The 26,378-nt window shown below is 37.4% G+C and overlaps 3 protein-coding genes and 1 long non-coding RNA gene across 8 annotated transcripts; all 4 read right to left on the bottom strand.

The window, feature by feature from the left end:
- Positions 1–3,020: 3,020 nt before the first annotated feature.
- Positions 3,021–5,729, bottom strand: LOC103511750 (endophilin-A-like). Its single transcript, XM_026825328.1, has 5 exons — positions 5,624–5,729; positions 5,039–5,174; positions 4,532–4,700; positions 3,600–3,752; positions 3,021–3,255 (listed from the first exon to the last, which is right to left on the bottom strand). Exons 1-5 carry the CDS (start codon positions 5,727–5,729, stop codon positions 3,136–3,138), a joined length of 684 nt encoding a protein of 227 aa, XP_026681129.1. The 3' UTR covers positions 3,021–3,135.
- Positions 5,720–26,372, bottom strand: LOC103511739 (collagen type IV alpha-3-binding protein). The gene is made up of 17 exons (XM_026825324.1): positions 25,998–26,372; positions 25,330–25,446; positions 24,972–25,076; positions 23,372–23,488; positions 22,996–23,122; positions 22,499–22,560; positions 22,008–22,088; positions 19,151–19,204; positions 13,989–14,072; positions 13,758–13,890; positions 12,870–13,072; positions 12,374–12,502; positions 9,814–9,940; positions 9,575–9,745; positions 8,048–8,250; positions 7,551–7,683; positions 5,720–5,987 (listed from the first exon to the last, which is right to left on the bottom strand). Exons 1-17 carry the CDS (start codon positions 26,271–26,273, stop codon positions 5,860–5,862), a joined length of 2,250 nt encoding a protein of 749 aa, XP_026681125.1. The 5' UTR covers positions 26,274–26,372; the 3' UTR covers positions 5,720–5,859.
- Positions 19,150–22,250, bottom strand: LOC113468495. The gene is made up of 2 exons (XR_003392232.1): positions 21,286–22,250; positions 19,150–19,204 (listed from the first exon to the last, which is right to left on the bottom strand). It is a non-coding gene; the product is annotated as an uncharacterized LOC113468495 (long non-coding RNA).
- On the bottom strand, positions 22,901–24,376 carry LOC113468484. Of its 5 annotated transcripts, none has more exons than XM_026825440.1 (3): positions 24,343–24,376; positions 23,372–23,488; positions 22,901–23,122 (listed from the first exon to the last, which is right to left on the bottom strand). In XM_026825440.1, the coding sequence occupies exons 1-3, from the start codon at positions 24,349–24,351 to the stop codon at positions 22,916–22,918; spliced, it is 333 nt and encodes a 110-aa protein (XP_026681241.1). In that variant the 5' UTR covers positions 24,352–24,376; the 3' UTR covers positions 22,901–22,915. The 5 variants fall into 5 exon arrangements, 1 of the variants encoding a protein (XP_026681241.1); XR_003392221.1 differs by lacking the exon at positions 24,343–24,376 and adding an exon at positions 24,248–24,327 and having other exon boundaries at positions 22,997–23,122; XR_003392226.1 differs by lacking the exon at positions 24,343–24,376 and adding an exon at positions 23,997–24,011 and having other exon boundaries at positions 22,997–23,122; positions 23,372–23,514.
- Positions 26,373–26,378: the final 6 nt, after the last annotated feature.

Raw genomic sequence — 26,378 nt, 5'->3', positions numbered from 1 at the left:
TGTTTCTAATTTTAGGATATTGTGTTTCTAATTCTCGGATTTTTAGTTTCTAATTTCAGGATTTTGTGTTTTAATTTTGGGATTTTGTTTTTATTTTTTGTAGATAACCAAACAATGCTCCCTACTAACATCTATTTGAACAATAAAATAATCGAATTGAATCTATTTGATAGGTTCTACTGGGCTCATTAGATTCTGGAATAATTTGTACATACAATTGTGTAGGCCTTTAGAGCGGAAACTACGAATACAAATGAAAATTAAAAAGTGTTGGAATTGGTGGGGTTGGATTTTGAGTATTATTAGATAAATGCATTGGATTATTGTTAAATATAAAATGTATATTAATTAATAATATTATTTTTTACGTGTTCAAATATTCATTTAACACATGATCTTGCTGCTTTTCATCTAAATAAATAAATAAATAAAACAAATAGGTAGATATTTATATATTTAGAACCTTTGGTGTTATCATGGTATTGATTCAATGTACACAAATACAAGAAATTAAAAAGGGCGAAAATATTGATAAAGGCAATCTCTACCATTCAACCCAAAAATAATAATAATAATAATAATTATGTTCTTTAAACTTTGGATTGAATGTGTGTGAACCCGGACATGTGTTGGTTTATACAATGTTGTCTGTGTCAGAGTTTGCCCATTCTCCTTGTTGCCGTAGTATGTCCTTAAAGCTATGTATAGTTGTATACATGTGTTACATTCCCGTAGTATCTCCCTTCCGTATGTTAAACATAGCTTGGATGTAAAGATTGTAAAGACGTATTAGACTCAAAGACTGTTCCCACTAGTTCGAAAAAAAATCGTGTCGTGTGTAATGGGAACACTCTCATTAAAATGACATTGCCTACAGGATATTCGGGGAAAATCGTGTGAAACTCACAAGTGGGAACGGGTCTTTAGCTGTATTTTTCTTCCTCAATGCTAAACTGCGTTGGATTTCCTCTGGAATTCCGGCCTTGACAAGGTTTCAATGACCAATGACAGAAGGCGAAAAAAAGATAGCTAGGAATTATTTTGTAGATAACCAAACAATGCTCCCTACTAACATCTATTCGAACAATAAAATAATCGAATTAAATCTATTTGATAGGTTCTACTGGGCTGATTAGAGTCTGGAATAATTTGTACATACAATTGTGTAGGCCTTTAGAGCGGAAACTACGAATACAAATGAAAATTAAAAGGTGTTGGAATTAGTGGGGTTGGATTTTGAGTATTATTAAATAAATGCATTGGATTATTGTTAAATATAAAATGTATATTAATTAATAATAATATTTTTTACGTGTCCAAATATTCATTTAACACATGATCTTGCTGCTTTTCATCTAAAAAAATAATTAAAACAAATAGGTAGATATTTATATATTTAGAACTTTTGGTGGTATCATGGTATTGATTCAATGTACACAAATACAAGAAATTAAAAAGGGCGAAAATATTGATTAAGGCAATCTCTACCATTCAACCCAAAAATAATAATAATAAATATAATCAAATGAAAATTTTGTATTATGTTCTTTAAACTTTGGATTGAATGTGTGTGAACCCGGACACCGGACATGTGTTGGTTTATACAATGTTGTCTGTGTCAGAGTATGCCCATTCTCCTTGTTGCCGTAGTATGTCCTTAAAGCTACGTATACATGTGTTACATTCCCGTAGTATCTCCGTTCCGTATATTAGACATAGCTTAGATGTAAAGACGTATTAGACTCAAAGACCGTTCCCACTAGTTCGAAAAAAAAATCGTGTCGTGTAAAGGGAACACTCTCAATAAAATGACATTGCCTACAGGATATTCGGGGAAAACTCACAAGTGGGAACGGGTCTTTAGCTGTATTTTTTTTCCTCAATGCTAAACTGCGTTGGATTTCCTCTGGAATTCCGGCCTTGACAAGGTTCCAATGACCAATGACAGAAGGCGAAAAAAAGATAGCAAAAATTATATTTAGGATAAAATTCCATACCTCGGCTGGGATTGAACCCACGCCCTCCTGTTTACCAGGCGAGCGCCTTGACCACTTCACCACCGAGGTAGGTAAACTTACTGTACATTGCCTTGACAACATAGATTCACCTCGTCGATCGACGGTGTCAACTATGTGTGAACATAGCCCAAATGTTTTCAGGTAGGGTTATGAGTAGTATGAAAGCTATTTGATTAGTTGAAGAGAAACTATAATTATTATGTGTTAGTAAGAATAGGGATTGGTTAGTTGGTTAGAGTATGCAGGAATTGGTTAGAGATAAAGGAGATTAGAGGGTAGGTAGGCATCATAACCGAAAATGTATTTCACCACAAGAGGAGATCTCGACAAACAGTTCACAGACAAAACATCACATACTGATTTATGAGTACTCCTATAGTTCGATTTTTAGCTAAATACTTTTTAGAGTTCTTTTTTTTTTACTTTTAGGTAGGTAAAAAAATACCATTACCACCTTTAAATTCCAAGAGCCAAAGACGTTTCTCTTTCAAGTGTGGATTTTACCAACATTTTTTCAGTCTTCAGAAGGCCTGTTAAGGTTAAGCTAACAGCCTGTAAGCTCCGTACAATCTAATGCCAGACACTCACGGTCAGACCGCGGTCTGCCAGACAGCGGGGAAAGCTTCAGACGTTCAATTCAATATAATCTTCATTTTGACTCATTTTTGACTTCAGGAATCTTAAATTTGATAATCTTAATTTTCAATACATACAATCTTCATTTTGACTTCAGTAAACTTCAATTAAAAATTCTTCATTTTCAATATGTATAATGTGTTTCGACTGCCATCTTAAGAATTTCGGTGCACTGTTGATGATACTCAAGGAGTCCTTCTGAAAATACGACCAACTGGGAGATCTGTTCAACCTGGGAACATAGATAGAACCGAATAGAATATGGTACTCGTTCAGAAGTCACGTCAAAAGAACATTGCTACAAAAAGGAGCTGTCACAAATGAGTAAATTCTTCATGTATAATCTTCAATTTAATATTCTTCATATTTTCACTATATCTAATGGCCGCTCTTGGAGAGCTCGCAATCACTGTGCCTTGGGCAAATGCTCGAGCAGAATCTGCACATAGTTGTAGTATATGTTGATACTGGGTGACCCAATCTATGGCAGAGGCACCACCACCTGGACGTAGGTCACCGGGAAGTAGCCGGTTCGCCCGTTCAGACTGCCCTCGTACCAATTCTCGTCCACCCTGTTCATCAGAGTGATCGTGTCCCCTTCCTGTAAAACCAAATCCATGGTATTGAGCGACTTTGTTGACCGTACAAAGTGAGGTTTTTTTCAAGAGGTTTGATAGAGGGAACCATAACTGCTAAGGTCTTATCGTCCCAAAAGCAAAGAGGGAAATTAAGCCATCTTGCATCTAAAAGATAAAGTTCTAAAGATAAAGTTAAAGCATCTACAAGATAAATTTCAGGGGTTACGTTATTTTAAATAATATTATTGTTTTTAAGAGGTTTGATAGAGGGAACTGTAACTGCTAAGGTCTTATCGTCCCGAGAGAGAAGGGAAACAGGATAGGAGAAAGCCAGCCGTTCCAAGAACGAACCTTATCTGGTGGTTACCTTAAAGCCTAGTTCTCCGGGGTTCTCGGGTTCGAAGTCATACAGAGCAGTACAGCACGGAGCCTTATTCACCACAGGGGTACGTCCTTGTCGCACAGGAGATGGTAGAGGTGAGGCTGAAAGTCGAATCATTGGAAACAGAGTGAGTATAATTCATTTTTTCACTATTATTATTTTACTAGAGACAATAAGGTTTTTTCCCCTCAAGATACCTACCATACATGGTATCTTAAGGCTAAAAGAAGTTGAGATATCACATTGATCTCAGGTACCTAAAATCAGCTTTGTACAAAACAATAAAGTTATTTTATTACTCTTATTTTGTTTTTCTAATCACTTTATTTAAGGTAATAATAATAAAAAAATACAAAAGTGAAAATTGAACAAATACTCTACCAGAGTACGCTAGATATCCATATTACAACAAAAGAGTTGCTCTTCACATGCACAAAAAAGCATAGGTACGAAACTGAGTTGAGAGTTTTTATGAACATGCAAAAAATCATGAAAGAAAAAGAATAGGGTTAGGTTAAACACAAAAAGGAGATTTCACAATTTGAGCAGTGACCAGTGTTATTATAGGGTTAGGTTTAACACAAAAAAGGAGCTTTCAGAATTTCAGCAGTGACCAGTGTTATTATAGGGTCAGGTTAAACACAAAAAGGAGCTTTCTTTTTTATTGCAGGCTTCTGAATAATTAACTTTTTTGCTTTTCCAACTAAATTTTTCGGAATTTTTTGAAATCGACCAATTTTCTTCTTTTTCTTCCTCTTCGCCTTTTCCCATGTTCAGATGGGGTCGGCGTTTGTCGTGGGCCTCTCAATCAGCTTTAGAGTGCCTTTGAGGCCAACTGGTTTTCACTAGGGTTTAGAGTTCCCTCCAGCGAACATATAATAACGAAAATAATAATAATAAATTCAAGCAATACTTACGTCGTTTTCCAGTAGGTTGAACATGCCCATCTGGGCCAAGTGTAGGGACTCTGCGAACTTCTCTTCCGCCGCCTTCAGCTCATCATCTGTAATTTGAGAACCTGAAGGGGATGGTATCCCCCCCAATACCCCCCCGGGTGGGGGAGGAGGAGTGGGAGGGGACAAATAGGTTAGTCAACGACTGGACGAGAGGGCAGAAGAAGGTGGAGAAATCATAAGATAGAAAAAATAGATAATAAAATATAAAATAATTGAAATGAATAAAATAGAATTACCTATAAAATTCTCGAAGAAAACATACGTGAAAGAATCAATAAATAAATTAAAAGATAATGTCTATTTCTTTATAGAGGTTCTAGGAAGTTCTGTTTTGTATTATCGTCCAAGGAGTACTTGACGTCCGCCATCTGCTTGAGTGACTCTCCCATCTCCAATAGAGCTTGCCCTGGTGAGAATCATAGCGAGAAAAAAAATTAGGCCTCCATTGAAATAAAAGTACATACTAACCTCAGTGGTGCAGTGGTTAGCAAGGTGGACTTCGGACCTCGAGGTTCTAGGAAGTTCTGTTTTGTATTATCGTCCAAGGAGTACTTGACGTCCGCCATCTGCTTGAGTGACTCTCCCATCTCCAATAGTGCTTGCCCTGGTCAGAATCATAGCGAGAAAAAAATTAGGCCTCCATTGAAATAGAAGTACATACTAACCTCAGTGGTGCAGTGGTTAGCAAGGTGGACTTCGGACCTGGAGGTTGGTGGTTCGAGTCCAAGTCAAGTCATAAAATTCAGCGTAGTGCATTAAGCAGGGAACGACACTTGTGACAAGCATTTGTGCTTAACACAATTAAAATTCCTTTAAAAGAAGTACATGGAAATAAATCGCGCAACACTCGATCAATTTAGGCCAAAAAAGTTCTGTTCTGACCCAAAGTCCAAAAGTGTACCAACTTTGATTGAAAATTTTTTCACCATTCGGATAAGGGACATCGAGTGACGTAGGTAAAATTCGCATATCCCATTTGCACACAAAATAATTCTCCTTCTTCTTCCTAACCTTTTTGTTTTCGTCATCAGTACATGATTGGCTCGTTTTTACACTGTTCTACCACATAGGGAGTGACCTTCTGCACTGGACTATGTGATTTTTTGTATATTTCAAGGTACAGGTTTTCATCAGTACTTATTGCATCAGTTTTCGTCATCAGTACATGATTGGCTTGTTTTTACACTGTTCTATCACATAGGAAGTGACTTTCTGCACTGGACTATGTGATTTTATGTATATTTCAAGGTACAGTGTTTCATCAGTACATATTGCATCAGTTTTCGTCATCAGTACATGATGGGTTTGTTTTTACACTGTTCTATCACATAGGAAGTGAAGCGCTTCAGAAACTTGGGATATTCCCGTTTGTAGATCGTGCGAAGTAGAGAGGAAGGGGTCCAGCCTCCTGGATTAACTGGAAAATAAAAACAGGAAGGTTTTCATTAGATACACAGTTTAATTAACGAGCATTAGCTTGATAAAGAATTTTTTAAATGGGTTTGGGTCAGCTCCCATGGCGTAGTGGTCACTGCACTCGCCTTGCACGCGGGAGACCCGGGTTCGATTCCCGGCGGGGTCAAGAAATTTGTATCATGCAAATGATTGATCCCGTGACTGGCTGTTGCGGGGCCCACTCAGCCTCGTGAGGAAAATGAGTAATCATGCAAATGATTGCTCCCGTGACTGGCTGTTGCGGGGCCCACTCAGCCTCGTGAGGAAAATGAGTAGCTATGACATGTAAGCAAATGATTGATTCCGTGACTGGCTGTTGCGGGGCCCACTCAGCCTCGTGAGGAAAATGAGTAGCTATGACATGTAAATGTTGATTGATCCCGTGACTGGCTGTTGCGGGGCCCACTCAGCCTCGTGAGGAAAATGAGTAGCTATGACATGTAAATGCGCTGATCCCGTGACTGGCTGTTGCGGGGCCCACTCAGCCTCGTGAGGAAAATGAGTAGCTATGACATGTAAATGCGCATAGCAAGCATGATAGGTAAACATTGTTTGTTTAGGATTGAGATATGTATTGGGAAAAATCCTACAATGCTGCAGTGAGCACCAAAGTTGTGACATAATAACACAAAGAAATTGCATTTACATTTACATTTACATAAATGGGTTTGGATAGAGGGAACTGTAACTCCCAAGGTCTTATCGTCTCGAAAGCGAAGAGAGAAGGAAGACAGGAGAAAGCCAGCCGTTCCAAGAACAAACTTTATCTGTCCAGGATAAAATCCGTCCCGGGCGGTAATCGAACCCGCGGCCTAGCTATCTTCCAAGCTAGGCTGGTATAAAGGAATTTTAATTATGCTAATAAGAACACTTAAACAGTCGCGCATCGGACAGACCTAGGTGTGACAGACAGTCGGAAGGTGTGAGAGACGGAAAAAGCTTCCTACTAGTGATGTTCGATCTCGAGTAAAAGATCGATATTTTGAATCGATTCGAATCGGAAGGCTAAAAATCGATCCATCAGATCGATCTCACCTAAAGAATCGATCTCAAGAAAATCGATCTTCGATCTTTCACGCGCTTGTGTTTTGTGACTTTTGTGTGATTCGCTCTCTCCCAATGCTCATATTAAAAAAATGCATCTATCTTCAGATGGCAACGGTGGGAAATTCGCTTTTTTGGGGGGGGATTTTTTTTTTTTTCTTGGTTTTTTCAAAAAAAAAAAATCGAAGTCTCGATCTCTCTTCAAATTTCGATTAATCGATTTCGATTCAAGGGCAAAAGATCGATTCAAAAACCGATCGATTTTTTGCAAAAAAAAATCGATCTTCGATTAAATCGGAGATCGATCCCCATCTCTACTCCCTACTTCCGTCTTCAGACCATCTGAGAGAGATTAGATGTCGGAAGCTTTTTCCGCCAAACATGTTCCTATAGTCTGACGGGACCTAGGTTTCGACAGTTTGAGCGCGAATGGCCTACCTTGTTTGAAAAGTATATGTATTTCAGCATAGTTTCGACTTACCTACAGAGCAGTAGGTGATCTTACAGGCAATGTCTTGCCTCGTGATGGTTGTGCCTTGTTTTGGAGGCGTCACTAAAGTTTGGCATAGCATACATACGGTCAGGAAGAGACGAAGGTATTTGCCCTGGTTCGGCTAGAATAGATCAGAACAAAATATGGTTAATATTGTGTTAAACATGAACGCTTGTCCCAAATTTCTTTCTATGCTTCATTAACTACGACAAATTTTATTACTTGACTTGGACTTGAACCACCAACCTCCAGATTCAAAATCCACCGTGCTAACCACTACACGAATACAGAGATCGAAATCATTTCACTTCACTTTCGTCGTCCTTATTCTTGATTGTTCTGGGAATCGAATCAGGAACCTTCAGACTTTACAAACAAAGTTCACTGGGCCTCTATTAACCTTATGCTCGCCACTTAAGCTGAGAACGTCTGACAGAGGTCTATGAGACCTGTCAGACGGTCTGAGTGACTCGCCTTCTACTTACCGGATAAGCATCCAGGTCTGTGGAATTATTGACGACAATCCAAATGTTCTGTGCATCCCTGTCACTCGGATCGGGGACTTGGGTCATATGCGACCAGAACACAGCATCCCGCTGAGTCACCGGCCATATGCTCTTGTGTATCTGCCAGAATATGATTGTATCCTCAGATATGGTTTCCGCCACGGTCATTTTTTCTAGCGTAGCTGTTGGGAAAGAGAAGAAAATTCAAAATCAATTTAAATCATGAATCTTTGTGGTAAAGCTGACAGCTTTTTCACAACTTTGGTGGGTATCACAGCATTACTCAGTGCCTAATTTACTATTAATTTTCACTTGACAAATATATATTTGTCAAGTGAAAACATAGTACATACCTATCATTCTTTATCATGTTACTTGACATAGTAACCCGTTTCCAGACGATTATTAATTTTCATCTACTCACTTCTCCTCACAACGCTGTCTGTGTGCATCCGGAACTCCAAGCACAGAAAACTTCGACCCTGGGACTCAGTGTGATACCTACTCGGCCACCGAGGTCACCACATGACGAGCTTTGAACAGATCCATAGCCATGCCCTTGATTCTATCAAGTTCTATTAGCCCTTAATTTCAATAAGTTCTATTAGCCCTTAATTTCAATAAGTTCTATTAGCAATTAATTTCAATAAGTTCCATTAGTCCTTGATTTCAACACGTTCTATTAGCCCTTGATTTTAATAAATTCCATTAGCCCTTAATTTCAATAAGTTCTATTAGCCCTTAATTTTAATAAGTTCTATTAGCAATTAATTTCAATAAGTTCCATTAGTCCTTGATTTCAACACGTTCTATTAGCCCTTGATTTTAATGAATTCCATTATTAGGGGCAGGGTTGGTCCAGTGGTAACGCGCTTGCTTGCCATGCAGAAGGTCCCGGATTCGAATCCCACCATCGACAAAAATTTGTAGTCGTTTTTCAATTGCAAATATTTCTACGGGTTACTTTCCGGTGTTCTCGTGTTGACCCAGCACCTAATTGTGTCTCTTCTCGCCCATCCGATGAGAGGCATGCTACGGGATGGGCATGCTACAACACAGACCACATGCGTCCAATGTAGCAGTTGTTTCATTGCTACGAAATAAAAACGGCGGTGACATCTTTTTTTTTTCCGGAACTCCAAGCACAGAAAACTTCGACCCCAGGACTCAGTGTGATACCTACTCGGCCACCGAGGTCACCACATGGCAAGCTTTGAGCAGATCCATAACCATGCCCTTGATTCTATCAAGTTCTATTAGCCCTTAATTTCAACAAGTTCTATTAGCCCTTAATTTTAATAAGTTCTATTAGCAATTAATTTTAATAAGTTCCATTAGCCCTTGATTTTAACACGTTCTATTAGCCCTTAATTTTAACAAGTTCTATTAGCAATTGATTTCAATAAGTTCCATTAGTCCTTGATTTCAACACGTTCTATTAGCCCTTGATTTTAATAAATTCCATTAGGCCCTTAATTTCAAAAAGTAAAAGTCATTGGAACTTACTCTCCCAATCATTTCTATACTCGGGTCGGAAGAAATAATGACACATCTCATGTCCCGTCACTCCCTTCACCACATGGCAAGCTTTGAGCGGATCCATTACCATGCCCTTGATTTCTTCTTCGCGGCGATACATCTTCATTTCGCCCTCGTCGGCAAACAGTTGCCACTGACCTTTGCCCAGCCTTCTTCGCGGCGATACATCTTCATTTCGCCCTCCTCGGCAAACAGTTGCCACTGACCTTTGCCCAGGCCCATTCGGGCGTAGCGGATCTGATCCGACACCACCTTCTGAATCTGTTGGGACAAGGGGAAAAGAGATTTAGGACGGATTTCGTCGCCAAGATACGGGTTCGATTTTCGCCCGGGCGGATTTTAAGAAAGAGTAGAATAGAAAATATCTTGTTTATACTACCAGCATAGGACTGAAAAGTCCCTTTACTCTCGCAAGAAAGACATCAAGAAGAGGAATTCGGTTGTTTTTAGCATAATGCTCGTTACAAATACACCTAGATAAATTTTATGACGACTTGGACTCGAACCAACAACCTCCAGATCTAAGATCCAACATCCAACGCATTAACCACTACACCACCGAGGTTGGTCCGGGGCGGATTTTATCCTAAACAGATAAGGTTTCTCGTAACGCCTGGCTTTCTTCTCTCTTTGCTTTTGGGACAATAAGGCCTTAGCAGTTACATCACGTATGAATGAAAGACCCTCATTGGTACTAGTTATTTATAATTTTACATTAAATCGTTCATTTCAGACCGAGAAATTCAGGATATGTGGAGGACATCGGCGCGATTACAGAAAGAAAGATAATAAGGGACAGAGGGGAAAGTGAAGGAGATAGAAAGACGGAAGAATGGAAATGTTGGATCCTCAGGTATCCACCACTGGGCCACCCTAAATATTTCACTCTTAATGATTACTGAATTATCACACTGAGATGCAGTCGATCATATGTATGTAGTTTCAGTTCATATAGGGTTGAATACTAGAGATCATCTGAGATTGAGTAGCGAAAGCGCGGCGGGCAAAGAAGGGAGTAGGTAGTTTTATTTTGAACACAAATGAAAGCCCTAAATGAACTCTTAATTAAATGGGGGATTTTTTTGTCTTCTTTTTTTTTCATTAAGTTTTAATTTCAAAGATTTTTTTTTTTTTTTTTTTGTGACAAACAACAACAACAAAGACAATACTTTTTAGTAGATACTCGTAAGTACTGTACCTAGTAAAAGTAATGAAGCAAAGTTGCATTTTTATAGACATTAGATTTCAACATAAAATACCTAAATAGGTAACAGAACCATCAATCGCTAATGAAGGGGGAAAAAAACCATCGGAAAATTTAATCATTGCATTGAGAACATTGCCATTCTCACAATCAAAACAGGAAAGTTAAAAAGTTAGGTAGAATTTATATAAATTTTATATAGATACGATTTATTTAAAATGTAAATATATATCAACAACACAAAACGAAAACAATAAAGAGTATACATGCACAATATTCTTTTAATAAATTATTAGCTCGCGACGTGGAATATCAATTAAAAATATCGATTTTTTTTTAAATTAATTATGATTAGGTAATTATTTAAATAAAATATCAATTTTTGAATTAATTATGATCAAACGATTTAAATAAAATATCTTTTTTTTTTTCAAGAATTACTAAAGTACACGTCCTATTTTGGACTAAAAAATATAATAATAAAATAAAATATCAATGTTTTGAATTAATTATGATGAAATGATTTAAATAAAATGTATGCTTAGCGTATTGTAGGACACGGGATGTCCACACTGAGGCAATATTGTACAACAGTATGGACACACCCTAAGTTGAAGTAATCAGCAAATATGTATACAATTTTATTTGAAACAATGGTTGGTCTTACAAGGATTTGGCTGCATATGGTATGAAGCCCAGTCGGTACACACGAAAAGATTTGTCTGTAGACAATTCTTCTTCTTTTTTTTTCCTTTTAGGCGCTTTAATTGTGTGTTACAACATGTTGTTCGCGCCGAGACTATTCTTTAAACTTGATGTTACAAGCTTGTCTGAAACTTGCCACACATAAGTACGATCTAATGCCAGACACTCACGGTCAGACTTTCAAATCACCCAAGTGCCAGCCTCCTCAGAAATGAAAATTCATGTAAGTTTCTGTTCAAGTTTTGAACTAAATACCTGGTTCTATTAACTTCAAATACCAAATGCCTTCTTGGTTTTTGAGGGAAATTTTTTACATGGTTCAAGACAGATAGGTTGATTCCTTGTTGGGTACTTCTGAACTTCCTTGTTTTTCCTTTGGCCTTTTTACACGCTTAAAAGTTTATCCTTGGCTAGGTACCATTACCTATCAATTTTTACTCTCTATTACTACAAGTTAGTAGTTTCTTTCATTATTTTGCCTAGTGTGCGCTGTAATAGATCTGTACATTCTAGGAGGGACCTACCGAAGGACCTAGGAGTGTTGTACTATTTGTTTTCCCAAGTTGTAGGTAAGTACTTCAAGGAGTTCTAGGAGATCGGAGTCTTGGGTGGATACTGGATACCTATACCTGCCTCGGTGGCGTAGTGGTCAAGACGCTCGCCTGGTAAAAGTAATGCTTAATAATAAAATAATAAAAGTATGTAGGTAGTAGATAATATACTTAAAGTACATTGATTCAATTTTTAAATAGTTCATGCAGCTTGTCCTTGATTTGTTTTTCTGACATAAAAAATACGTCAATGGTTGAATCTTTGTCAATTGTATATGTATTTCAGCATAGTTTCGACTTACCTACAGAGCAGTAGGTGATCTTACAGGCAATGTCTTGCCTCGTGATTGTTGTGCCTTGTTTTGGAGGCGTCACTAGAGTTTGGCATAGCATACATACGGTCAGGAAGAGACGAAGGTATTTGCCCTGGTTCGGCTGGAATAGATCAGAACAAAATATGGTTGATATTGTGTTAAACATGAACGCTTGTCCCAAATTTCTTTCCATGCTTCATTAATTACGACAAATTTTATTACTTGACTTGGACTTGAACCACCAACCTCCAGATTAAAAATCCACCGTGCTAACCACTACACCAATACCGAGATCGAAATCATTTCACTTCACTTTCTTCGTCCTTGTTCTTCTTAATTCTTCTGGGAATCGAATTAGGAACCTTCAGACTTTACAAACAAAGTTCACTGGGCCTCTATTAACCTTATGATCGCCACTTAAGCTGAGAACGTCTGACAGAGCTCTATGAGACCTGTCAGATGGTCTGAGTGACTCGCCTTCTACTTACCGGATAAGCATCCAGGTCTGTGGAATTATTGACGACAATCCAAATGTTCTGTGCATCCCTGTCACTGGGATCCGGGACTTGGGTCATATGCGACCAGAACACCGCATCACGCTGGGTCACCGGCCATATGCTCTTGTGTATCTGCCAGAATATGATTGTATCCTCGGATATGGTTTCCGCCACGGTCATTTTTTCTAGCGTAGCTGTTGGGAAAGAGAAGAAAATTCAAAATCAAGCTGACAGCTTTTTCACAACTTAGGTGGGTATCACAGCATTACTCAGTGCCTAATTTACTATTAATTTTCATCTACTCACTTGTCCTCACAACGCTGTCTGTGTGCACCCGGAACTCCAAGCACAGAAAACTTCGACCCTGGGACTCAGTGTGATACCTACTCGGCCACGGAGGTCACCACATGACGAGCTTTGAGCAGATCCATAACCATGCCCTTGATTCTATCAAGTTCTATTAGCCCTTAATTTCAATAAGTTCTATTAGCTCTTAATTTCAACAAGTTCTATTAGCTCAAGCACAGAAAACTTCGACCCTGGGACTCAGTGTGATACCTACTCGGCCACGGAGGTCACCACATGACGAGCTTTGAGCAGATCCATAGCCATGCCCTTGATTCTATCAAGTTCTATTAGCCCTTAATTTCAATAAGTTCTATTAGCTCTTAATTTCAATAAGTTCTATTAGCAGTTAATTTCAATGAGTTCCATTGGTCCTTGATTTTAACACGTTCTATTAGCCCTTGATTTTAATAAATTCTATTAGCCCTTAATTTCAATAAGTTCTATTAGCAATTAATTTCAATAATTCCATTAGTCCTTGATTTTAACACGTTCTATTAGCCCTTGATTTTAATAAATTGAGTTTCGACTTACCTACAGAGCAGTAGGTGATCTTACAGGCAATGTCTTGCCTCGTGATGGTTGTGCCTTGTTTTGGAGGCGTCACTAGAGTTTGGCATAGCATACATACGGTTAGGAAGAGACGAAGGTATTTGCCCTGATTCGGCTGGAATAGATCAGAACAAAATACGGTTAATTTATAACCAATCGTAAACGCGATAACTATTCAAATCAGTAGAAAACTAATGTGAGCATTGAAATCACACTAGTGACTAGTGTGAGGTTGTTATCAGCACATGCGGGTCTCCGGAGTTTGTTGTTGATATTGGGATACAAACACCGTGCGAGCTACGGAACAGAATGTGTAGAATCAAGCTAGTGTGAGCCTCTGAGAGGTGACGTGTTCAATAGAAAACCTGTGAAGCTGTATCACAAATACTGACGAGAATCTGTACGTAGATGTGGCCTTTAGGTGTGTCCAAACATAGTCGACCGGCCGTCGATCGATATATCGACGAGGTTAAACTATGTTGTCGAGGCAGTGTGAACGGCTCAGTCGACATCGATCGACGGACGGTCGACTATGTGTGGACACAGCTTAAAGCCCGTCGCAAGTTGGAAACGCAGTCGCGCGACTTTCAGTAGCGCATAGTCGCCTAAAAAACCTGTGAAAATGCCAGGCCAGGAAAAATGCCAATGCCAGACATTTTCATAGATTTGCTTTTTCAGGCGACTACGCTTCCAATGAGCGACAGACCTTACAGTTTCCGATAAATCAAAAGCGACAATAATAATGTTCAACTTTTGGTTTCTAGACTCTGGTCCTGCGCAGAAGCACAAAATGGGATTAAAAAAAAAGAGTGTCACTGCTCATGAACTAACCACTAAGATAAAAGAACAGTAGGATACTATACTCGTACTTGAGAAATATCTTGAAATAACCACAAGAACATGAACTAAATCTCGACTATGACTAACATATGATCACATGATACTCGAGAACACAAATAGTAAGCAAATAATATCACAAGGAATATGATATCATTATGAAGGGTAACCCGGATGACTCACAAGTTATAGTCTGTGTCCCAAGAAGATAGAATTCCATCATAATATTAAATAATAACATAATATACATAGATAGAAGATTATAACATCACCTATGAATGAGAGACCCTCATTGGTACTAGTTTCTATTTACATATAATTTTACATTAAATCATGCATTTCAGATCGAGAATTTCAGGATATGTGGAGGACATCGGCGCGATTACAGAAAGAAAGATAAGGGACAGAGGGGAAAGTGAAGGAGATAGAAAGACGGAAGAAAGGAAATGTTGGATCCTCAGGTATCCACCACTGGGCCACCCTAAATATTTCACTCTTAATGATAACTGAATTATCACACTAAGATGCAGTCGATCATATGTATGTAGTTTCAGTTCATATAGGGTTGAATACATTATATCCAGAGATCATCTGAGATTGAGTAGCGAAAGCGCGGCGGGCAAAGAAGAGAGTAGGTAGTTTTATTTTGACATGAACGCTTGTCCCAAATTTCTTTCCATGCTTCATTAACTATGATAAATTTTATTGCTTGACTTGGACTTGAACCACCAACCTCCAGATTAAAAATCCACCATGCTAACCACTGCACCAATACAGAGATCGAAATCATTTCACTTCACTTTTGTCGTCCTTATTCTTTTTTATAACCAATCGTAAACGCGATAACTATTCAAATCAGTAGAAAACTAATGTGAGCATTGAAATCACACTAGTGACTAGTGTGAGGTTCTTATCAGCACATGCGGGTCCCCGGAGTTTGTTGATATTGGGATACAAACACCGTGCGAGCTACGGAACAGAATGTGTAGAATCAAGCTAGTGAGCCTCTGATAGATGACGTGTTCAATAGAAAACCTGTGAAGCTGTATCAAAAATACTGACGAGAATCTGTACGTAGATGTGGCCTTTAGGTGTGTCCAAACATAGTCGACCGGCCGTCGATCGATATATCGACGAGGTTAAACTATGTTGTCGAGGCAGTGTGAACGGCTCAGTCGACATCGATCGACGGACGGTCGACTATGTGTGGACACAGCTTAAAGCCTGTCGCAAGTTGGAAACGCAGTCGCGCGACTTTCAGTAACGCATAGTCGCCTAAAAAACCTGTGAAAATGCCAGGCCAGGAAAAATGCCAATGCCAGACATTTTCATATAGATTTGCTTTTTCAGGCGACTACGCTTCCAATGAGCTTTAGCTGTGTTCAAACATAGTCGACCGGCCGTCGATCGATATATTGACGAGGTTAAACTATGTTGTCGAGGCAGTGTGAACGGCTCAGTCGACATCGATCGACGGATGACGGTCGACTATGTGTGGACACAGCTTAAAGCCCGTCGCAAGTTGGAAACGCAGTCGCGCGACTTTCAGTAGAGCATAGTCGCCTAAAAAACCTGTGAAAATGCCAGGCCAGGAAAAATGCCAATGCCAGACATTTTCAGAGAATTACTTTTTCAGGCGACTACGCTTCCAATGAGCGACAGACCTTACAATTCCCGATAAATCAAAAGCGACAACAATAATGTTCAACTTTTGGTTTCTAGACTCTGGTCCTGCGCAGAAGCACAAAATGGGATTTAAAAAAAAGAGTGTCACTGCTCATGAACTAACCACTAAGATAAAAGAACAGTAGGATACTTGAGAAATATCTTGAAAAAACCACAATAACATGAACTAAATCTCGACTATGACTAACATATGATCACATGATACTCGAGAACACAAATTGTAAGCAAATAATATCACAAGGAACATGATATCATAAGAAGGGTAGGCTGGATGACTCACAAGTTAGTCTGTGTCCCAAGAAGATAGAGTTCCATCATAATATTAAATAATAACATAATATACTATATAGATAGAAGATTATAACATCACGTATGAATGAGAGACCCTCATTGGCACTAGTTTCTATTTATAATTTTACATTAAATCATGCATTTCAGATCGAGAGTTTCAGGATATCGGCGCGATTACAGAAAGAAAGATAAGGGACAGAGGGGAAAGTGAAGGAGATAGAAAGACGGAAGAAAGGAAATGTTGGATCCTCAGGTATCCACCACTAGGCCACCCTAAATATTTCACTCTTAATGATAACTGAATTATCACACTGAGATGCAGTCGATCATATGTATGTAGTTTCAGTTCATATAGGATTGAATACATTATATCCAGAGATCATCTGAGATTGAGTAGCGAAAGCACGGCGGGCAAAGAAGGGAGTAGGTAGTTTTATTTTGAACACAAATGAAAGCCCTAAATGAACTCTGAATTAAATTGGGGATTTTTTTGTCTTCTTTTTTTTCATCTAGTTTTCTAAAATAGAGGTCTAGAACTGAACAGAAATCAGAAACGGTTGTGTAAATACATTTTACTTAATTGTAAATTCAGTCAAAATGGTACTCTCGAGATTTGACCAAAAAATGGGATGAAATTATAAATGATGTCAAAATGTTTTCACAATATCCTGTCCCACTTGGAGATTTTTAAGAATATGTATTAAATTTTCTGAAGGTAAGAAGGAATTGTTGAGTCATAAGCTGAGTTTATTGACTTGCTGAATTCGTCACTGATTAAATTAATAAGCAGTGGCGACTTCTTCATGGGAGCTAGGGAACATCGCTTCCGTTCCTCTCTACATTTTCCCCCTCCCTCCTATAGGAGTGTCTTACCAATTACCGAAGATAGCAAGAATGATTTAATTTCAAAACGAAATCTTCTATTTAAAAATGAAAGGGGGGCGTTCTTATATTTCTCAAGAAATCGACATTTTTCTCAAAAAGGTCAAACCACCTGGAACAAACCTAGATTCCAAAACCGCCAGCAGGTTTGGAACCTGGAAATGGAACAATGTTCCATATTTTCCTTTCGGACCAATGTTCCATTTCCCTATTTCCACCAGTACCAACATGAAATTTCCGAACGGAAAATACGCCTTTAGAAATCACGACACACCACTGTTAAGGACTGGGTCACTACTTAGTAAGTACTGTTACAACGACAATCCAACCACCCACCACTGCCTCATTAATTATCGTACGTGTATCACTGTATCAACCATTATTCTCAGATATTATAATTATCACTTGTACCGTACATGAAATTGAAATTTCCGAACGGAAAATACGCCTTTAGAAATCACGACACACCACTGTTAAGGACTGGGTCACTACTTAGTAAGTACTGTTACAACAACAATCCAACCACCCACCACTGCCTTATCGTACGTGTATCAACCATTATTCTCAGATATTATAATATTATCACTTGTACCGTACATGAAATTACCCATATTGTAGTACATACCTAATTTAAATCTCGACTATGACTAACATATGATCACATGATACTCGAGAACACAAATAGTAAGCAAATAATATCACAAGGAATATGATATCATAAGAAGGGTAGGCTGGATGACTCACAAGTTAGTCTGTGTCCCAAGAAGATAGAATTCCATCATAATATTAAATACTAACATAATATACATATAGATAGAACATTATAACATCACGTATGAATGAAAGACCCTCATTGGTACTAGTTATTTATAATTTTACATTAAATCGTTCATTTCAGACCGAGAAATTCAGGATGTGTGGAGGACATCGGCGCGAAAGAAAGATGATAATAATAAGGGACAGAGGGGAAAGTGAAGGAGATAGAAAGACGGAAGAAAGGCAATGTTGGATCCTCAGGTATCCACCACTGGGCCACCCTAAATATTTCACTCTTAATGATAACTGAATTATCACACTGAGATGCAGTCGATCATATGTAAGTAGTTTCAGTTCATATAGGAAAGCGCAGCGGGCAAAGAAGGGAGTAGGTAGTTTTATTTTGAACACGAATGAAAGCCCTAAATGAACTTTGAATTAAATTGGGGATTTTTTCTCTTTTTTTTCGTCTTCTTTTTTTTCATCTAGTTTTCTAAAATAGAGATCTACATAGAACGGAACAGAAATCAGAAACGGTTGTGTAAATACATTTTACTTCATTGTAAATTCAGTCAAAATGGTACTCTCGAGATTTGACAAAAAAAATGGGATGAAATTATAAATGATGTCAAAATGTTTTCACAATATCCTGTCCCACCTGTGGAAATATTTACGAATAATAAATTTTCTGAAGGTAAGAAGGAAGTGTTGAGTCATAAGCTGAGATTATTGACTTTCTGAATTCGTGACTGATTAAATTAATAAGCAGTGGCGACTTCTTCATGGGAGCTAGGGAACATCGCTTCCATTCCTCTCTACATTTTTCCCCCTCCCTCCTATAGGAGTGTCTTACCAATTATCGAAGATAGCAAGAATGATTTAATTTCAAAATGAAATCTTTAGTTCTGAGACCCAGATTCAACCGCATCGTAGAACTCGTCCTCTGCTAGAATGCTGGTCCCGTTGGAATTTTCTTCCTGAAAATGAACGAGGACAAATTTGGTCGATTAGATTAATTTATTATTTACTCTTTATTGTTTATAATTACATACCCTACTTGCGACAATCTCTACCATTCAATCCTACTTGCGACAAAAGAACAAAAAGAATGGGACAAAAAGAAAGTTTCATGAGAAGAATGAAGATCTAAGAATGAATTACCATAGACCTGAGTTGTTTTGCAAACTTGAGCTATTTTGCAAAAGTTTTAGATGAGGAGGATTCAGCTCAAGGTTGATTGAGCTTGTGAAAGAATCGTTAGAATCGAAATAAAAAATAAAGTAAATAAACACATCATGAAAATTTGAGGGTTCGTAGATTCATATAGACTTATTTCCACCTTTTGGAGCTGTTTTCCCCTACACCTAAGCCTCAGAGTGCAAACCTAGTTAGCTTGGTTGGTTGCGCGTCTGCCTTGTAAGCTCTAGGCCGCGGGTTCGATTCCCGTTCGGGGCGGATTTTATCCTGAAGAGATGAGGTTCGGAACGGCTGGCTTTCTCCTATCCTGTCTTTCTTCTCTCTTCGATTTCGGGACGATAAAACCCTATGAGTTCCCTCTATCAAATCTATTAAAAAAAAGCCTTAGAGTGGACTTTTTGTGTACGGCGTTAAGCTGAAAATCTGAATGTCAGTCCTAACATTATAATATCGTTTTTTTTTTTTTTTTTTTTTAAAGGGTTGCATGGCGGGAAGATGAGGGATGGAAAGAAATCAACAGGTAAGACTTTTTTTTTAAGAGGTTTGACAGAGGGAACTGTAACTGCTATGGTCTTATCGTCCCGAAATCGAAGAGAGAAGGAAGCCAGGATAGGAGAAAGCCAGCCGTTCCGAGAACGAACATTATCCCATCAGGATAAAATCCGCCCCGGGCGGGAATCGAACCCGCGGCCTAGCGCTTACAAGGCAGAGACACTACCAACTAAGCTAACTAGGCTGGCTATAATATCGTTTATATGAACTAGGTTAGGGCATTTCTAATCGGGGGTTCAATAGGTTCATTCTTGATTGATAACTCTCATTAATCATTTAGGTCAGGTGTATTTTAATCGAACGATTTTCTTATCTGTTCTGAATTCAAACGATTAGTTTGGTGTGATTAAAATATGACTTCCGATCGTACTATTTTATAGCATAAGGTCTAAACTAGACTATACTACTACGCTCGGCGTTATTTAGCTAAATTTCCATTAGGAATGAGATAGACCAGACTATATACTGCTACACTCGAGGTTATTTAGCTGAATTCCCATTGGGATTGAGCTATTCATTTTATGAAGGTATAGTCGAGTGAATATGTAAAGATTTAACAACAGATGATCCCGGGTTCAGGATAAATAAAAGAAGCAGGGATCAGAGATAATAGAAGAGGAGAATTAGATCAATGAAAGGTAATTTCTGAATGTAGGTATGGGTCAAATCTCGTAAAACTAACTTATTTGCTCTTTGATACCATTTTTACTGAGGCAGAGCAATCCTAAATTTAAATGGACGCGGCACATAAGGGATCAGGAAGAAACCGCCTTAACATAATAATAAATTTTTACTGAGCCAAAGAACTTGAAACTTGTAACAAATGTAACACGTATCTCGGATGACAAAGGGGCAAACTTGTAACAAATGTAACACGTATGTATCTCGTATGACAAAGGGACACCTATTCTTTCACATTTTATTGGATGTTTTTGTAATGAAAGCATGTATTTTTAATTCTGTATGATAAACTCAGCACACAACAAAAACTCATACAATAGAGAGTATCAGAGTAACTCTTCATGAAAGAACTAATGTAAATCATCTTCTCCCCTATTCTTTCTTCCTGTGTTGTTGTTCTTTATTGCTTCACTAGCTTCTCGTCTCCATGTTCTTCGTCTTCTTCTTCTCGTTCTTCTTATTCTTCCTGTCTTGAAAAAAATATGAGAACAGGAACAAATATTCATATATGTATGTACTTCGCTTGCACAAGAAATCAGAAACATCTGAAGAACCTTGCGACAAAGTCATTGCCAAATGAAAGAGGAAAATGAAGATATGTAGATGGAATAGAGGAAACTATAGATACCTTGGCTACTTGAGTAGAATTTTTAATCATTTCACTATGTCAAGATAGGTCGGAATCCAAAAGAGCCCGCGGAAAACAAAGCACACAACAATGTATATTTTGCTAGCTTCAAAATTGCGAAATATTCTGACTTGACACAAGATTCGAAATTGGCAAAATCCGCAAAATATGGCGGGGAAACTGATTTGATACGGTTATGTAAATACGGACGGTGTGTGTAAATATGGAAGAGGGGCACAAATTTATTTACTGAACAAAGATTACAAAGCAGTAGGAATAAAAAAATATAAAAATGAACTTTAGAAAAAAAAAGTAGGTAACAAAAACACTACTTGATACTTCTATGAACACAGTTACAAAGTAATCACAAGAGCACCTAAAAGTAATCAATCAATTACAAAGATATTGAACACGCGAACAAACGCGTATGAAAAACCGAGAGAAAATTGATCCAAAAATTGATCAAAAAATCAAAAATTTTACGGTAGAAAAGATACTTTCATTAGACGCGTATGAAAAACAATGATAAACCGAGAGAAATTGATCCAAAACTAGACCAAAAAAATCACAAATTTTACCATAAAAAAAGGTACTTTTACAGGAAAAGGTACCTAATTTCACGATCAAAAATTCTAAGAAACAACTATCGGCGATCTTATAACCAATCGTAAACGCGATAACTATTCAAATCAGTAGAAAACTAATGTGAGCATTGAAATCACACTGACTAGTGTGAGGTTGTTATCAGCACATGCGGGTCCCCGGAGTTTATTGTTGATATTGGGATACAAACACCGTGCGAGCTACGGAACAGAATGTGTAGAATCAAGCTAATGTGAGCCTCTGAGAGGTGACGTGTTCAATAGAAAACCTGTGAAGCTGTATCAAAAATACTGACGAGAATCTGAACGTAGATGTGACCTTTAGGCGTGTCCAAACATAGTCGACCGGCCGTCTGTCCATCGACGAGGTGAATCTATGTTGTCGAGGCAGTGTGAACGGCTCAGTCGACATCGATCGACGGACGGTCGACTATGTGTGGACACAACTTAAAGCCCGTCGCAAGTTGGAAACGCAGTTGCGCGACTTTCAGTAGCGCATAGTAGCCTAAAAAACCTGTGAAAATGCCAGGCCAGGAAAAATGCCAATGCCAGACATTTTCAGAGATTTGCTTTTTCAGGCGACTACGCTTCCAATGAGCGACAGACCTTACAGTTCCCGATAAATCAAAAGCGACAACAATAATGTTCAACTTTTGGTTTCTAGACTCTGGTCCTGCGCAGAAGCACAAAATGGGATTAAAAAAAAAGAGTGTCACTGCTCATGAACTAACCACTAAGATAAAAGAACAGTAGGATACTTGAGAAATATCTTGAAATAACCACAATGGACCAGGCTCCTATAGTGAATTAGCTTAGTCAATAGGTAGGTATGAAGGTATCCAATATCAAAAGTGCATGTTCTTTCAATACTGTATAAGCAATTTATCAACAAGTATAACTTGCAGCATTATAGGTCAATAGACTTTTTTTAGGGACATTTCTGTCTCGGGAAGATGATAGGGACCAGGCTCCTATAGTGAATTAGCTTAGTCAATAAGTAGGTATCCAATATTAAAAGTGCATGTTCTTTAAATACTGTATTGAAATAAGCAATTTATCAACAAGTTAGTATAACTTGTAGCATTATAGAATTCTGAGGCATCATTACCTTTCCGTAATTGACCAATTTCTTCATCATCTAGCAGAACTTCAGTGCATTCAGAGGACTGAATATAGTGCTCATCAGGTTTATTACTGTTGGTCAAATTGTTTTCACTTCCATAGCCTGATTCAACCTGAAAGAAGAAATTATTATAAAAATTGTTAAATGAAAATGTACTAAAATAAATAGACCAAGTACGGAAAACTATTCAATTAAAACAGTCTTTATTTTCTGACTGGATTACTCTTGTTTTCACAATGTTTTGTTTGGTAAGTACTTACTGAAATACTTTTTTCTTCATTCAATGTAGGTAAGTACTAGGAAGAATTTTGGATTGGATTAGATTGCAGAAAATAAAAATAAACAAGAAGAAAATACTTACTTTAAATCCTTCTAGAACATCAACCCAGTTCTGTTTGTCTTCTTCAGTTTCTGCACGTAAACACCAGACGCAATCATTCACTGATATGTCAAATCTACACAGATCTAGTTCATGTGCCTGAAATCAGTGTGTATTTGGGTTACCTTAACCATTTTAAAATATGTACTTATTAAACTTGGCCTGGCGCGCGCACAGCTGTGCGCCTAGATATATGTCAAATATCTATTTTTTTACAAACATATCAAATAGTTAGTCACACAATCTTTTAAATTTTAAGTGGAGTACACAGATCTAGTTCATGTGCCTGAAATCAGTGTGTATTTGGGTTACCTTAACCATTTTAAAATATGTACTTACTAACATAGGTCAAACGTCTATTTTTTTACAAACATATCAAATAGTTGGTCACACAACCTTTTAACTTTTAAGTGGAAGTTGAACTATCACTAGAGGTTTGACTAGGATAGTTAAGATTGAAATTTGAATAAACAAACACCTTCTCTGATTAATGATTACATAATCAAACAAAACTAAACATTATGGGGTTGTGAACTGTCTAAACACTTACCTACTCAAGGTCACAGATCTAGTTCATGTGCCTGAAATCAGTGTGTATTTGGGTTACCTTAACCATTTTAAAATATGTACTTATTAAACTTGGCCTGGCACACTGCTGTGCGCCTAGATATATGTCAAATATCTATTTTTTTACAAACATATCAAATAGTTAGTCATACAATCTTTTAACTTTTAAGTGGAGGTTTGACTAGGATAGGTAAGATTGAAATTTAAATAAACAAACACCTTCTCTGATTAATGATTACATAATCAAACAAAACTAAACATTAGGGGGTTGTAAACTGACTAAACACTTACTCAAGGTAGGTAAGAGCAGAGACAAATAAAAGTGATCGAGGAACACACAATACAATAGGTACTCTATGAGACTATCAAGCAAATAACATACCTACCTGATGCATCTTTTTTTTTTTTTATGTGTGTGTGTCATTGCATACCCCGGACAAGATTGCCTGAACTGAAACCGAGCTTGAAAAAGATGCACATTAGAGGTACACCTACTTGACTTGAATAACTCATGAAATTCGTTGTTTTATAGGAAGTTTTGTTTGTTAAGAAATTGCATGGCTGGCTCATTTCTAAATGAATATCCTTTAATTTTCGCATGTTATGTGTTAAATTACCATTTATGTGCAAATGTAAGTATGTACCTAATATTTTATGTTGCCTTATTTATTGTACCTTTTTTAATTTAAACTATTTTATACAATTCTTATGTGTATGATCAAATTTTATTCAATAAATTCTATGTTTTTTACTATTTATTTGTTTGCTCTTCTTCTTTAACTGTCTTATTCCTACCCCAAAAATTGGGCTCTTAGGCAATCAATGTTGCTGAATCATATGTATGATCAAATTTTATTCAATAAATTCTATGTTTTTTACTATTTATTTGTTTGCTCTTCTTCTTTAACTGTCTTATTCCTACCCCAGTAGTGTAAATTGCGTAGGTATACCTTGGCAATACATTGGGTTCTTTTGATATTAGTGCGAATTAGGTTCCTTGGCAATCAATGTTTGCTGAATTGTCTATTCTGCCTACAGTGCATTCAGAGGACTGAATATAGTGCTCATCAGGTTTATTACTGTTGGTCAAATTGTTTTCACTTCCATAGCCTGATTCAACCTGAAAGAAGAAATTATTATAAAAATTGTTAAATGAAAATGTACTAAAATAAATAGACCAAGTACGGAAAACTATTCAATAAAAAAAGACTTTATTTTCTGACTGTATTACTCTTGTTTTCACAATGTTTTATTTGCTAAGTACCTACTTACTGAAATACTTTTTTCTTCATTCAATGTAGGTAAGTACTAGGAAGAATTTTGGATTGGATCAGATTGCAGAAAATAAAAATAAACAAGAAGAAAATACTTACTTTAAATCCTTCTAGAACATCAACCCAGTTCTGTTTGTCTTCTTCAGTTTCTGCACGTAAACACCAGACGCAATCATTCACTGATATGTCAAATCTACACAGATCTAGTTCATGTGCCTGAAATCAGTGTGTATTTGGGTTACCTTAACCATTTTAAAATATGTACTTACTAACATAGGTCAAATGTCTTTTTTTTTTATTATTACCTATTTTTTTTTTTACCAACATATCAAATATTTAGTCACACAAATCTTTTAACTTTTAAGTGTAAGTTGAACTATCACTAGAGGTTTGACTAGGATAGGTAAGATTGAAATTTAAATAAACAAACACCTTCTCTGATTAATGATTACATAATCAAACAAAACTAAACATTATGGGGTTGTAAACTGTCTAAACACTTACTCAAGGAAGGTAAGAGCAGAGACAAATAAAAGTGATCAAGGAACACACAATGCAATACTCTATGAGACTATCAAGCAAATAACATACTTACCTAATGCATCTTTTTTTTTATGTGTGTGTGTCATTGCATAATGTTTTCTACTTACTTCTCAGAAATATTATTCAAAAACAAACATGATTCTAGCTTGTGATAGTGTCAACAGAATATAATTAATATTCAAATGAATCTGAACATCATCATCAATGATGTCATCGATATTTACCTTGATCGTAGCTCTGCTCAGACTGATGGCACCTCGACACCCATGAGCAGCTTCTGTGTCTGATTTATAATATGAGAGAGTACCATTAGTCAGCACAATCCATCGGTTCTGCCAACCATGAATGTAGTTTGTCCACTTGGAGAGGTAGCCTTGTAGAATGGGTACCCGAGAAGAATCAGGACTAGGAGATGACTGTTCCTCACTACTTGCACTGTCATTCAAAGGTGCCTGACTCACACTTGTACTGATGACTCGATTTTGTGCTTGATCTGTCATACCAAGGGCTTTCTGAGTGCGTGAATAACATTGAAACACGTAAGAATGATGCTGAATAGAGTGGAAAAGGGTCACACTTTATGAGGAAACTGATATTACTGATAA

Source organism: Diaphorina citri, unplaced genomic scaffold, assembly GCF_000475195.1.
Source record: "Diaphorina citri unplaced genomic scaffold, Diaci psyllid genome assembly version 1.1 scaffold34, whole genome shotgun sequence".
NCBI classification, from domain to species: Eukaryota; Metazoa; Arthropoda; class Insecta; order Hemiptera; family Psyllidae; genus Diaphorina; species Diaphorina citri.
Note: the sequence above shows the minus strand (reverse complement) of the source record. Positions and strands in the feature narration are given on the sequence as shown.

What these genes read in the sequence shown, in the direction of transcription:
- LOC103511739 (XM_026825324.1), bottom strand. Translation starts at nt 26,273, where the DNA reads ATGACAGATCAAGCACAAAATCGAGTCATCAGTACAAGTGTGAGTCAG. An exon ending in GTAAGATCACCTACTGCTCT is followed by an intron (nt 9,941 to 12,373) that starts GTAGGTAAGTCG and finishes TCTTAAAATCCG; the next exon opens with CCCGGGCGAAAATCGAACCC. An exon ending in GTATAGAAATGATTGGGAGA is followed by an intron (nt 8,251 to 9,574) that starts GTAAGTTCCAAT and finishes CTTTCCCAACAG; the next exon opens with CTACGCTAGAAAAAATGACC.
- LOC113468484 (XM_026825440.1), bottom strand. An exon ending in ATGTTCTAGAAGGATTTAAA is followed by an intron (nt 23,123 to 23,371) that starts GTAAGTATTTTC and finishes TTCTTCTTTCAG; the next exon opens with GTTGAATCAGGCTATGGAAG.
- LOC103511750 (XM_026825328.1), bottom strand. Translation starts at nt 5,729, where the DNA reads ATGACGAAAACTGATGCAATAAGTACTGATGAAAACCTGTACCTTGAA. An exon ending in CTAACCACTGCACCACTGAG is followed by an intron (nt 4,701 to 5,038) that starts GTTAGTATGTAC and finishes TCGTTGACTAAC; the next exon opens with CTATTTGTCCCCTCCCACTC. An exon ending in CCGGAGAACTAGGCTTTAAG is followed by an intron (nt 3,256 to 3,599) that starts GTAACCACCAGA and finishes TTGGTTTTACAG; the next exon opens with GAAGGGGACACGATCACTCT.